A 12,935-nucleotide genomic window follows, 5' to 3' on the forward strand; every position below is an offset into this window, starting at 1 on the left:
AGAACAATGCCTTAGAACATGTAGAAATTTCTGGCAGATTTCTTGATCCTTAGGGCAGTTTAATTTTTAAATTACAGGTGGGACAAAAAAGAATATTTTTTTCCCATAATTATGAATGTTACTAATTACATTGTATTGGACTTTTCTTTAGTGAGAGATATGTGTTCATATTTCTAAAGTATTTTGATAGTACAGACTCAGTAGTTCCAAGTACCATCTGGTTTTGTGGGTGGGAGTTACCATAAAACAGTAGACTCTTGAGATCAATTTGAAATATGATATGTGTATTTGTCATTTGGATGTATCAAAGTGTAACAGTGACCTTTTCTCTTGGCTTTAGGGTGATGTTTACAAAACAAGGGGTGGTGGACAATCTGTTCAGTTTACTGATATTGAGACTTTAAAGCAGGAATCACCAAGTGGGTGAGTAAGCATCAAAGACATCTCTCTTTAAAGGGTTGTTGTTTTCCTAGCTGCTCATTCTTGAGGAACAGAATATCCTGTGACATTTGTCATTAATTCTCCAAAGGGGTATAGACGGTATTTCCCTATTTTTAATATTTTTCCTGTTCTTAGATGCAAAAATAATTGTTGCATCATGTTTCCCCCTTTTCAGTAGTCGAAAACGAAGATCTTCCACAGTAGTACCTGCCCAGCCAGATGGCACAGAGTCTGAATGGACCGATGTAGAAACAAGGGTAGGGGAAAAATTAAATATTTGTCTGCTTAATAAAAATTAGGCATCTCTTATCTTAAACCACATAGCTGTAGCTTTTTAAGCTCTTTAAAGATGCTGAGGTACTATGTCACATGGCCAGCGCAGCATGTAGGCCTGTTCATAGCAAACATGCAAAGGTATTCTTTAGGTGTGGTCTTATTGGAGCACTTCAATTCAAAGCCCGTTTTCGGTGTAGAGGAATAGGGCTCAAGAACGAGTCAGAGAGTATCACTCTAGAATAACATGAATTCACATCAACTTGATGGGAATCTTCTTAGGAGCAGCTCACCAGGAATTCCCTTGCAACTGTTACTCTTAAGAAGAGGGTCATATGGAAAAACATGAGAAGGTGGGGGTTAAGGAGGCTCAGCTCTGGCCCTGACCACTAACTTTCTCAGGAACTTCTCTTCCTTAATTAAGGTAAAAGAAGTTACCTAGATGACCTCTAAAGATCCTCTTGGCTCACATTTGTGGCCTATGCCAGAAGAAATTGCGAGTAACTGGTGTTTTAATATAGGTGTCTTCGTTGTACTAGAAAGCAATGTTGGATTTCATCTAGGTAGAGCTATATGTAAACAACTGTGTTTTATAGATTTTTGAGAGGAGCTGATCTTTTCCTCTTCTGTCATTTTCCTCTCAGTGTTCCGTGGCTGTGGAGATGAGAGCAGGATCTCAGCTGGGACCTGGATATCAGCATCATGCACAACCCAAGTAAGCACTGAATGTAACTGGGGCCTTGCTGTCTGTGTATGTTTTCCCTTCTCTAGCGGCTCCACCATCAGCCCTTCTCCCAACCATCCATTTGTTTTTAAGAGCAAACATAGTTTTCATTTTCCCTTTGGAATATCTGGGCCCTACTGGCAGACTGCAGTAGGCAGCTGCAGTGCTGAGAGCCTTGGAGCTGCAAGGACAGGAGGTGATAGAAGATTGGTGGCTCTTGTTCATATTCTGCCAATGCTCGAAAGCTTTTGGAAGCTGAACTGAGAGCACCTGTAGAGATGGAAGGCCGAAGGCATTAGTTGGGGATGATGATAGCTTGTGTAATTCATTCTTTCCTGACTTGCTTCTTGGTTTTGGTATAGCAATAAGTATTCACTAAAGTAAATAAAACCAAATGGCAGAATTTATATTAGGGAAGGAGTCACATCTTTTCCTCTTCTATTAAACCCATATGCAGGTCTGACCCATTCTTTTTCCATATTTTAATAAAACTCCTACTTTACAAGTATCTACATATACAATATTTTTAGCACTTGTATTCCTTAGTAAACAATTTGGAAAATTGTTGTAACAGGATAAAGATGTGAAGTCTGTTTAAATTAAATCTAAATTTAATACTAGATAAGCATATTTTATAACAGTTATTTGCTTTCTCAGAAGGACTTGAATTTTCTCATGATCAAACAGCAATTCTCAAAGCCCTCCTAAAGATTCATTTGCTATGAATATGTCACTAATTGCAAGATTCAACACTAAATTTTGGTTCTTATGTTTAGGCGCAAGAAGCCATAAACTGATAGTCCCTGGAGTGAAAGAACATTTTCATTTGTGTGAGTGATTTCTCCAAAGCCATGCCAGAAGCAACCTTCTAAGCCATCTTATAGAACTCCAGCTTTGGTGAACATCACAGACCTCAGCTACATCATACACTGGCCTAGGTCAAAGCTTCCCCTATGGTTCCAAAGACATCTAGAATTCAACACACTTTGTATAATATATACCTTGCTGTATTTAATATTAATAGCAGAGAAAGACCCCTTTTTTCATTGCTATATGAACTTTTTTATAATGCTTTTTTTTTTGTATATTTCTTGTATACTTATAAACTAATTCATGAAAGTGTTCATCTTAGGTGATTAAGGAAGGATATATCTAGATCACGCTTTATTTTTTATTGTGACTTTTCCAGCTCTGGTCTGAATATTTCTTAAGGTTTTAATAACAAATGCTGCTATTGATTAGCTGCAGGAATGCACTTTAGACCTACTTGACAATTCAAACTTTAAAATAAAGATGTCAGTGACTGGCCAACAATAAAACCATTTTAGGATATTATTTTGAATTTTGTATGTATATATTCACTTTCTGACATTTAGATATGCCAAAAGAATTGAAATAAAAAGCACTAAGAAATACAAAGTTGTGTGATGGCCATTCATTCAACACATACTCCCAGTACCTAGCATAGTGTGTTGCATTTACCTGGCACTCATTATTTGTGGGATGAATTAAAAGAAAGCACTAGAAAATATAAAGTAATTTGATGTTAAATGGACAATGCCCATTTTTTTTGTTTTTGTTTTTTGAGACAGAGTCTCGCTTTGTTGCCCATGGCATCAGCCTAGGTCACGGCAACCTCAAACTCCTGGGTCCAAGCAATGCTGCTGCCTCAGCCTCCCAAGTAGCTGGGACTACAGGCATGCACCACCATGCCCGGCTAATTTTTTCTATATATATTAGTTGGCCAATTAATTTCTTTCTATTTATAGTAGAGACGGGGTCTTGCTCTTGCTCAGGCTGGTTTCAAACTCCTGACCTTGAGCAATCTGCCTGCCTCGGCCTCCCAGAGTGCTAGGATTATAGGTGTGAGCCACCTCGCCCAGCCAGACAATGCCCATTTTTGTGTGACATAATATCTACATAGTAAGTATGCTTTTCAAGACATTTAAAAATACATGATTTGGAGACAACATAAATTAGAAGAAGTACTATTGAAAGTCATGGTGAAATATCCATTCTTGCATGGGCGAAGATACATTTTACTCTGATTAAATTTGGGTTTCTTTTGAGGCTGGACTTTTCTCTTTTAACTAAAATGATAGTTTAATCTGTTTGTTTATAATAAAGGAATGATATTAGTCCTTGCCAAAAGCTAATTCAAAGGTTAAGGAAAAAGACAAAATCCACTTTGTCAGTCATAGTATATTAATGCAGTATGTGTGTTTTTAGAATGCTTCAGAGCAATCCTATCTCATGCTACAGAATTTGATCTTGATTGTTTTTTAAATAGCTTATTGCTTAGTCTTTTGAAGATACATTTTAATAGGAAATGTTTACTGTACTATAATAGGGAATTATGGGGGAGTTGAATTTGTCTGAAGTAATAGTATTTTGAATCCACTAAGTTCTTTGACAACACAAAATAAAGGGAAATGCTTGGGCAGTTGATGTTTTGTTTACCTAGTTCTCTTAATTATGAGGAATAACTATGGTTAGTTGGATGCTCACTGTCTGATACCCTCTAAAGCAGGGGTCCTCAAACTTTAAAACAGGGTGCCAGTTCACTGTCCCTCAGACCGTTGGAGGGCCGGACTATAGTTTAAAAAAAACTATGAACAAATTCCTATGCACACTGCACATATCTTATTTTGAAGTAAAGAAACAAATGGGCAAAAACACCCACATGCCTGCTCTAAAGGTATTATCTATAATTTAAAGGTGGGAAATTGAGTTATTTGCTCAATGACCCCAAAGTCTGTTCATTTAAGCCCAAGTCTCATATCAAAGCTTTTAACTATTGTACCATGCTAATGATTATCTCATCTTGATTAAAAATTTCTTAGCTTTAGATGATTAATTTTAGTTGAAAGTTTGTTTTGCAAAATAGGATACTTTGTTCAGGTCATTATACCTAGGTTATTTAGTGTTTTTGTGCCCAAACATTTTAATAATTATCTGATTTGTACAACCCAGAGGCAAACAGCAGTTAAGGAAATGGGCTCAGAGGAGGGCAGTGCTCCCAGAATGGTCACATAGTCAGGATGGAGCTGAGGTTGATTGGATTCCTTGTTCTACTAGTTTGTATCACTCAATCTTGTTTCTAAAGGCTGGGTGCAGTGGCTCACACTTGTTATCCCAGTTCTCTGGGAGGCTGAGGTAGAAGGATCATATGAGGCCAGTAGACCAGCCAACATAAGATACTCTGTCTCTGCCCCCCCCCCCCAAAAAAAAAAAATTAGCTGGGTATTGGTGGCATGTGCTTGTAATCCCAGCTACTTGGGAGGCTGAAGAAGGAGCATCACTTGAGTGCAGGAGTTTGAGGTTGCAGTGAACTGTGATGGAGCCACTGCACTCCAGCCTAGGTGACAGAGTGAGACCCTATATCTAAAAATATATATATTTTTAAAGTTTTGTCTTTGGCATATTGAGATGTCACAGTTCACTGCTTTGTTATTCCATGCTTCCATCCTCATCCTTGTGAGAGTGTTTCCAATTTTCCTTATATACATGGTGCTGCAGGGAACATCCTCCACTTGGACCCTCATGTACATATTCCAGAGTGTCTCTAGGGTAGAAACCAGAACTGGAATTGCTGGGTTTAGGCTGTGTATATCTTCAATTTTAACCAGGTTTTGCTAATTTGCTCTTCAAGTGATTTGCCAACTTATATTTCTACTAGCAACATGAAATAGTTGATTCCTCATATCCTCTTCTACACTTGGTGTCATCAGACTTATTTTGCCAATCATGTGAAATGGTATCTCATTCATTTAATTCATATTTCCTGATTATCAGTCATGAGCTGAATACCTTTTCCTGTCTCAGGTAGCCAGTCTGGTTTCCTCCTTTGAATTGTCTGTCTGTATATTTGCATTGTAACTGGTTGCTAGTCTTTTTCTTTTTGGTGTGTAGGCCTTCTTTATTCTTTGAGTATTTTGAGCTTCATATCTTCTGGTCTATGACTTTTTTTCATTTTGGGTATGGCATTTTTTAAAAAAAAACTTAATTTTTAAAACAGTTTTAGATTTACAAAAAAACTGTGAGGAATAGTATAGAGAGTTCCCATATACCCTGCAGCTCGTTTACCCTATTAGCAACCTATTAGTATGGTACATTTGTTATAATTAACCAATATTAATATATGTTGTTAACAAAAGTACATACTTATTCAGATTCCTTAGTTTTTACCTAATGTCTTTTCTCTTCCAGGGTCCCATGTCATTGTGTCTCCTTAGGATTCTCTTGGCTGTGGCAGTTTCTCAGACTTTGATTATGATATCTTTTGTCTTGCAGATTTCAATTTTAATGTAATCAAACATCAATCTTTTCCTTTATGTTTTATGCCTTAAAAGATTTTTCTATGCTATGCTAGGCACAGTGGTACATGCCTGTAGTAGTCCCAGCTACTGAGGCTGGCGGATTACTTGAGCATAGTAGTTCGAATCCAGCCTGGGTAACATAGCAAGACTCCTGTTTCTCTCAAAAGAAAAAATTTTTTCCCATACTCTGATGTCATAATATTCTCCTGTGTTTTCTTCTAAACTTTTAGAGTTTTGCTTTTCACATTATGTATGGTGTTAGGAAAGAATTAAAAACATTCTTTCCCCACCCCCATCCCCATAGCACTACAAAACCAATTGTTCCAGTACAGTTTTTTTTTTAAAAGATACTCTCCTTGCATTTTGCAAAGCTATACTTCTGACATTACCAAGTTCCCAAATGTATGAGAATATTTTCTGGTTCAGTGTTCTGTTCTGCCCGTCTATTTAAGTATATGCCAATAAGCACACTTTAAAATACCCATCCAGTATGTATGTATTCGTGTGGCTTCTATGTGATAGGCACTGTTGGGGGCGCAAGGAATACTGGATAAATCAAAATTTGTATCCTCAATGGAACTTGTATCTAAATCTTCCTTTATTACTTTAAAAAATTGTCTTGTTTGGTCTTTGATCCTTCAATTTAAGTCAGCTTGTCAAATTCCATTTTACTGTAGTTTTGATTAAAATGGTATATTTGGAGAGAATTATCCACTGAAGAATCTTCCCATTTATGAATATGGGATGTCACTATTAAGGTTGCCCTTAATTGTGTTCCATAAAAATAATGGTCATACACATCTTGTTAGACTTATTTCTTAGAAACCATGTTGTTTTTGTTGGTATTGTATGATATATTTTTTAATATTGCATTTTATAAGTGACTGTGGCTGAGTATAGGATGCTGCTGGGTTTTGTTTTTTTTGTGTTTTTTTTTGAGACAGAGTTTCACTTTGTTGCCCCGGCTAGAGTGAGTGCTGTGGCGTCAGTCTAGCTCACAGCAACCTCAATGTCCTGGGCTCAAGCGATCCTCCTACCTCAGCCTCCTGAGTAGCTGGGACTACAAGCATACGCCACCATGCCTGGCTAATTTTTTCTGTATATATTAGTCGGCCAATTAATTTCTTTCTATTTATAGTAGAGACAGGGTCTCACTCTTGCTCAGGCTGGTTTCGAACTCCTGACCTTGAGCAATCTGCCCGTCTCGGCCTCCCAGAGTGCTAGGATTACAGGCGTGAGCCACCATGCCCGGCCAAGGGGTTTTGTATATTAATCTTGAATCTAGAGCTGGAGCAGTGGCTCATGCCTGTAATCCTAGCACTCTTGTAGGCTGTGGCAGGAGGACTGCTTGAGGCCAGGAGTTTGAGACCAGCCTGAAGAAGAGTGAGGCCTACAGAAAACAGAAAAATCAGCCAGGCATAGTGCTGGGCACCTGTAGTCCCAGCTACTGGGGAGGCTAAGGCAGGATTGCTTGAGCCCAGGAGTTTAAGGTTGCAGTGATATATAATCATCCCACTGCATTCTCACCAGGGTTACAGAGTGAGACCCTGTCTCAAAGCAACAACCAAAAAACAACAAAAACCAAAAAATCTTGAATCTGGAAACCTTGCTGAACTCATTAGTTTGAATTGTTTGTCTATGGATTCTCTTGGAATTTCTGGGCAAATAATCATATTACCTATGAATAATGAATTCATATCTTTCTAATACTTTTGTTTTACAGAGATGGCTAAACTCTAAAATATTTAATAGTAATTGAAACAGAAGCAGAGAGAGGAGGCATCCTTATTCCTGATTTTAAAAAGAATGTTTCAAAAATTTCACCAAGTATGAAGTTTGCTATAGATTTTTGGTAGATATCCTTTGTCACGATATGGAAGTTACCTTCTATTCCAGCTTTCTAAGAGTCTATGTGATTAGTTCAATTTTATCAAGTTTTTTTTGGATCTATAAGAATTCTATATAGATTTTCCTCTTAATGTAATGAGTTATTTTTACATGTTATCATGAGGAAAATCCTCTAAATTATGATACATTTTTATATACAGTTCTAGATTAAGTTTATTAATATTTTGGATTTTTGTGGTACATAGATGAGAAAAGCTTATAATTTACCTTTCTCTTACTCTCAGGTCCTGGTTACTATACTATAAAGTAATTTGGAGAAAAAAATATTAATTTGATTTAAACTTATTAGTTTAAGATGTGCGAACTTTGTTCTATTGTGTTGATGTACTTTAGTTGCCAGATCAGTTTTTTGTTAAGTACACTGGTGGGGTAACAATGTTTTGGACTGATTTATTCTAGCTTTGGAAATGTTTGGATTTTTTAATAATTTACCTTTCTCCACCAAAATTCCACTATAATGGCTTCCTAGGTTTAGATGAAAACTCAAAACAATTTTATTTTTCAAAAGTTTTACAGCTTTATAAACCTTTTTTAAAAGTTCAAGATACTAAAATATGTTTACATTTGTGTCTAAGATTGACTCAAGTGGGACCCTAGATTGTGGTATTCCAATGGAAGTTTGTTCAGGGATGACTGAAATAATGTAATGGACTGAATAAAGCAGGTAACCAGAAAGCAAAAAAAAAAATTAACTATCTTTCCAGCAAACTAGGCAAGTTCCAAGAGGAATGTAAAAGAATGTAAAGATTACCATTTTTGAAGGTAGGAGTTAAAATTTCAGATCATATGAATGATAAATATGAATTGTAGACAATGTGACATATCAAAAATAAGAGAGAAGATGTTTACCCATAATACAACTCTCTCCCCCAAGCACCAGGCAATTAAATCAGGCTTCTGCTAATGGATTCTAAATCCAGGCTCCACCACTCGGGAAGCATGCAATTTTGGGATAATTACCAGGACTATGACAGTCTTGTCATCTGCAAAACGGAGACAGTACCCCTCTTTTTCTGTGTGAGGATTAAAGTGAAAACTTGTAGAGTAAGGCTCTGTGTGGAGGGCACACTAAGCGCTCAAAGGCTATTGCTATCATAACGCTGGAAGTTTCTCTATTACTCCTGTTTCACCAAGACCCTGCGGTGAGCACTGGGCCGCCCGAGATGTGACGTAGCTCCGGCGCTCCAGGAGGTCACCGCGGCCTGGGATTGCCTAGTGACGTCACAGGGCCGCACTGAAGCTCCAGCCAAGTCGAACCGCCCCTCGGGCGGAGGGGTGAGGCCCATTTACCTAGGTAACTTTTTTTTTTTTTGAGACAGAGTCTCGCTTTGTTGCCCAGGCTAGAGTGAGTGCCGTGGCGTCAGCCTAGCTCACAGCAACCTCAAACTCCTGGGCTCAAGCAATCCTGCTGCCTCAGCCTCCTGAGTAGCTGGGACTACAGGCATGTACCACCATGCCCGGCTAATTTTTTCTATATATATTAGTTGGCCAATTAGTTTCTTTCTATTTATAGTAGAGACGGGGTCTCGCTCTTGCTCAGGCTGGTTTCAAACTCCTGACCTTGAGCAATCCGCCCGCCTCGGCCTCCCAGAGAGCTAGGATTACAGGCGTGAGCCACCGCGCCCGGCCCTACCTAGGTAACTTTTTCCTGTAAGTATTTTCCGTGTTCGCAAGTCTTGTCTTACCCAAATGAAGTTAGTTTGTAATTGCAGGCACTGAAAAACTTTTTGAACTGGCAGAGCGAGTCACGTGTGGCGCGCAGGCGCCTCCAGTTGCCCCTCTGGTCCCGCCTCTTCCGCCCGGCGCGGGCGCCGATTGGTCCGCGTGGTCACATAAGAAGCTCCGCGCAGGCGCGCCGCTCCCTTTCCTCAGCTGCCGCCAAGGTGCTCGGTTCTTCCGAGGAAGCTAAGGCCGCGTTGGGGTGAGGCCCTCACTTCATCCGGCAACTAGCACCGCGCCCGGCAGCGCCAGCCCTGTACTCGCCCGCGCCATGGCCTCCGTTTCCGAGCTCGCCTGCATCTACTCGGCCCTCATTCTGCACGACGATGAGGTGACCGTCACGGTGAGTAGGGCCCGGGCCGGCGGCAGGGCGCCCCGCGTGCGGCTGGCTCCCGCTCTCCAAGCGGCCCGGCCCAGCACTTAGGCCGGGCTGAGCCCGCTGCCGCGGCGGTGCTGGGGCGGGGCGGGCATCTGCCGGGCGGGGCGGGCCCTGTGCCTGGCGGCCTGGGCCCCGGGACCACGTGTGGGCCCTGGCGGCGTGTGTGCGCGCGGCGCTCAGGCTTTGAGAAGCTATATTTAGGGAAGTTTTCCCGCGGCGCTTGGGCATCCTGGCTTGCACGTAATCTTATTCCGGGACATTACTCGCAAATACTTTCGGTGTGTTTGCCTCGAATTTCTATGATGTCAGCAGGCCCGTGGGGCGAGGCCGCAAGGCGTGGAGGAAGACACAGAAGCTCTGCTCCACCTCCCCGGTCTCCTAACTTAAAATGGGTTCGCCGCATTGTTAGGCGCGTGGCACACGTTTCTTTTGCGCGTGATAACCAAAGTCTTTTAAAATGAACATATGTGAAATACAAATATAATATTTGAACTGTTGTAACATGGTTCTGTACACGTTTTAGTGACTTGCTTTTAATTTGCGGTATATTGGAACATTACGAACGCTACACTTGAGACTCTGGTGGATTGACTTTTTATTTGTTTTAGGAGGATAAGATCAATGCCCTCATAAAAGCAGCTGGTGTAAATGTTGAACCTTTCTGGCCTGGCTTGTTTGCAAAGGTAAGGTGCAAAGTGGGGAAAACTCAATTGATTAGGTCAGCTGTATGTGCTAAAGTGCCAGAAGACCCTGTGTTCCACTGTACAGCCTCTGTTTCGGTACATTTATAACTCTGAGCTAATAAGGTTTTGGTTTGTCCTGTGGCTTTATCTTGATCTCACACTCTGGTTTCCCTGTCCTTCTGTCCTGAAGCCATGGTAAAAACTTCCAACCATGTTAAATTACAAACAGATCCTTTCAGTACGATAAGCTTATGATCTATTAGTGGCCTTTTGATCACGCTTCAGTGTGTGTTGGGACATAAAAGACTGGGTTCCTGCCCAAAGAGCTTCCACTGGCTACCTTCCATTGTTCAGGTTACTTAATCTCTGACAAGTGAAGCTAATAATGGCTGTAACTCTTTGGGTTGTGTCCTCCACAGAGTTGGAATATTGAAAACATTGTACCGAAGTCATTTAATAAATACCTCTAGAAAAGTTGTAGATTTGCTTAGTCTGAAAACTTGTATTCACTTGTAAAAGGATACCTGGAACTGTGGAAAGAATCCTCATTAGAGTGTCCCAGGAAGCTTGGGTTTTCTCCCTACGTGTTATTTATGAAAGGAAGAAATTGTTAGCTTTACTTTACTACATACTTAAATACAGCAAGGCAAGTATGAGATTTAAAGCTGAATAGTTTTTTTGTGACTATTCTTAATAGAGCAGTGTGTTGCCCTGTTGTCTAATATAAGTCTTGCTATTGGCAAAGAAAAGTCAGTCTTGAGGATGAAAAAGCAAACTGAAGGTCTGATTCCAGGGCAGACAAAATATTAAAGGCGATTCCAGCATAGAAGACAGAAAAGAAGTACATACGGTTGTCAGTTTTCAGTATCCTAGGGGAATTGGTTCCAGGACCTCCCTCAGATACCAAAATCCAAGGATACTCAATTGTCTCATAAAATGGCATAGTATTTGCACATCACCTACACACATCTTGCCATTTTCTTTAGGCTGTCTCATAATACCTAATAAAATGTAAAAGGTGTATAAGTAGTTAACATTGTATTGTTTAAAGAATAATGGCAAGAGAAAGTCTGTACATATTTTTGGTACAGATGCTCCCCCCCCAAATATTTTTTTTCCAGCATATTATGGGGGTATAAATGTTTAGGTTATGTGTATTACCCTTGTCTCCCTATCCTCCCCCAAATATTTTCTGTCCATGGTTGGTTGAATACATGGATGTGGAATTCACCTTGGAGTGTTAGGAATTGATCACTGTAAGTTGAAAAGGGAGCGGGCACTTTGGCTTGGTGAATGCTATCACAGAAGGATAGAAGTAACCTATGCGTGCACATATGTTGCAGGCCCTGGCCAATGTCAACATCGGGAGCCTCATCTGCAATGTAGGGGCTGGTGGACCTGCTCCAGCAGCTGGTGCTGCACCAGCAGGAGGTCCTGCCCCCTCCACTGCGGCTGCCCCAGGTAGGAGTTTTTTGTATTGGAGGGAAAGGGTGTGGATATCAAAAATACAGTGTTATAGGCAGTATTTCTCTTAATTTGCCACAAAGTAGGTGATGTATGGGAATTCTAAAACCTGCTGCACGGTTTGATGTTGAGGGAAGTCTTGTGGATATTTTTAACCATACAAGGTGAAGGGCCTACAGAGCTCTTCCAGAGCTTAAAATACTGAAGAGTTGATTGACTTTTTTTTTTGTTTTGTTTTAAAGCTGAGGAAAAGAAAGTGGAAGCAAAGAAAGAAGAATCTGAGGAGTCTGATGATGACATGGGCTTTGGTCTTTTTGACTAAATCTCTTTTGTAACATGTTCAATAAAATGTAGAACTCTTTGCTGCTGTTGGTCTTGCCCATAATTTGGGAATTTACTCTGCAAGGAAGTACATTGTGAGATGGTCTCACTTCTGTAATGTTGGCTTTCAACCTATTCTGTCGTGTATGAGAGGAAGCTGGGTTTTCTCCCTGGCACTATGGCCAGGCGGGAAGTCTTAAACTAGTAAGAATGCACATAACAGTACAGCATTGAAAACTGCACTGGGGTGGGAGGAAAAAGGATCAAAGCAGATGCCTTGTCCCAGATTACCTGTGTAACTTTACGATTATAAAGTTTGTCTCCTACACTGGGGGCACAGGTATAGGTATAAAACAGGCCTCAGCTTTGGAAAAACTCTTGGTTAATAACCTTGTACAACCCTGGCTAAGAACTTACGCATTGTGCTGTGCCCTCTGAGGTAGAATATTGGCCTGCTGTGTCCCTAGGTGTAAATTTAATAATACCTAGTACGTAGTGTCCCTCAGCAAACATTTGGAATCTTATAGCGTTACTGAAGGAGTGGGAAAAATAAACTCTAGATCCCCAGTTACGCACAATGGTAAAGAGCCAGAATACAAGTAACAAATGTAGCCCTTTTTTTTCTTTTTTGGCCAATTAAACAATAGCATAGCATGAAATGGAAATTCACTTAGACATGCTCATGCCTATAATCCCAGGGCTTT

General features: G+C 40.3%; 2 protein-coding genes across 6 annotated transcripts in view; both read left to right on the forward strand.

Moving 5' to 3' along the window:
• KIF23 (kinesin family member 23) overlaps window positions 1-2,859 on the forward strand; it is a 28,601-nt gene extending 25,742 nt beyond the window's left edge. For all 5 annotated transcript variants that reach the window (XM_012768339.3, XM_076004514.1, XM_012768338.3 and 2 more), the window contains 4 exons: window positions 341-423; window positions 617-698; window positions 1,359-1,429; window positions 2,215-2,859. In XM_012768339.3, the coding sequence (XP_012623793.1) occupies window positions 341-423; window positions 617-698; window positions 1,359-1,429; window positions 2,215-2,230 (252 nt within the window). In that variant the 3' untranslated portion in view covers window positions 2,231-2,859. The remainder of the gene's footprint in view (window positions 1-340; window positions 424-616; window positions 699-1,358; window positions 1,430-2,214) is intronic.
• A 6,641-nt stretch (window positions 2,860-9,500) lies between these two features.
• On the forward strand, window positions 9,501-12,271 carry RPLP1 (ribosomal protein lateral stalk subunit P1). Its single transcript, XM_012768345.3, has 4 exons — window positions 9,501-9,727; window positions 10,372-10,446; window positions 11,790-11,907; window positions 12,153-12,271. The coding sequence occupies exons 1-4, from the start codon at window positions 9,656-9,658 to the stop codon at window positions 12,230-12,232; spliced, it is 345 nt and encodes a 114-aa protein (XP_012623799.1). The 5' UTR covers window positions 9,501-9,655; the 3' UTR covers window positions 12,233-12,271.
• Window positions 12,272-12,935: the final 664 nt, after the last annotated feature.

Source organism: Microcebus murinus, chromosome 6 (assembly GCF_040939455.1).
Source record: "Microcebus murinus isolate Inina chromosome 6, M.murinus_Inina_mat1.0, whole genome shotgun sequence".
In the NCBI taxonomy this organism is placed as follows: Eukaryota; Metazoa; Chordata; class Mammalia; order Primates; family Cheirogaleidae; genus Microcebus; species Microcebus murinus.

Coding starts and splice junctions, on each gene's coding strand:
- RPLP1 (XM_012768345.3), top strand. CDS start 9,656: ATGGCCTCCGTTTCCGAGCTCGCCTGCATCTACTCGGCCCTCATTCTG. Junction 10,447..11,789: donor GGCCTGGCTTGTTTGCAAAG/GTAAGGTGCAAA, acceptor CATATGTTGCAG/GCCCTGGCCAATGTCAACAT. Junction 11,908..12,152: donor CTCCACTGCGGCTGCCCCAG/GTAGGAGTTTTT, acceptor TTTGTTTTAAAG/CTGAGGAAAAGAAAGTGGAA.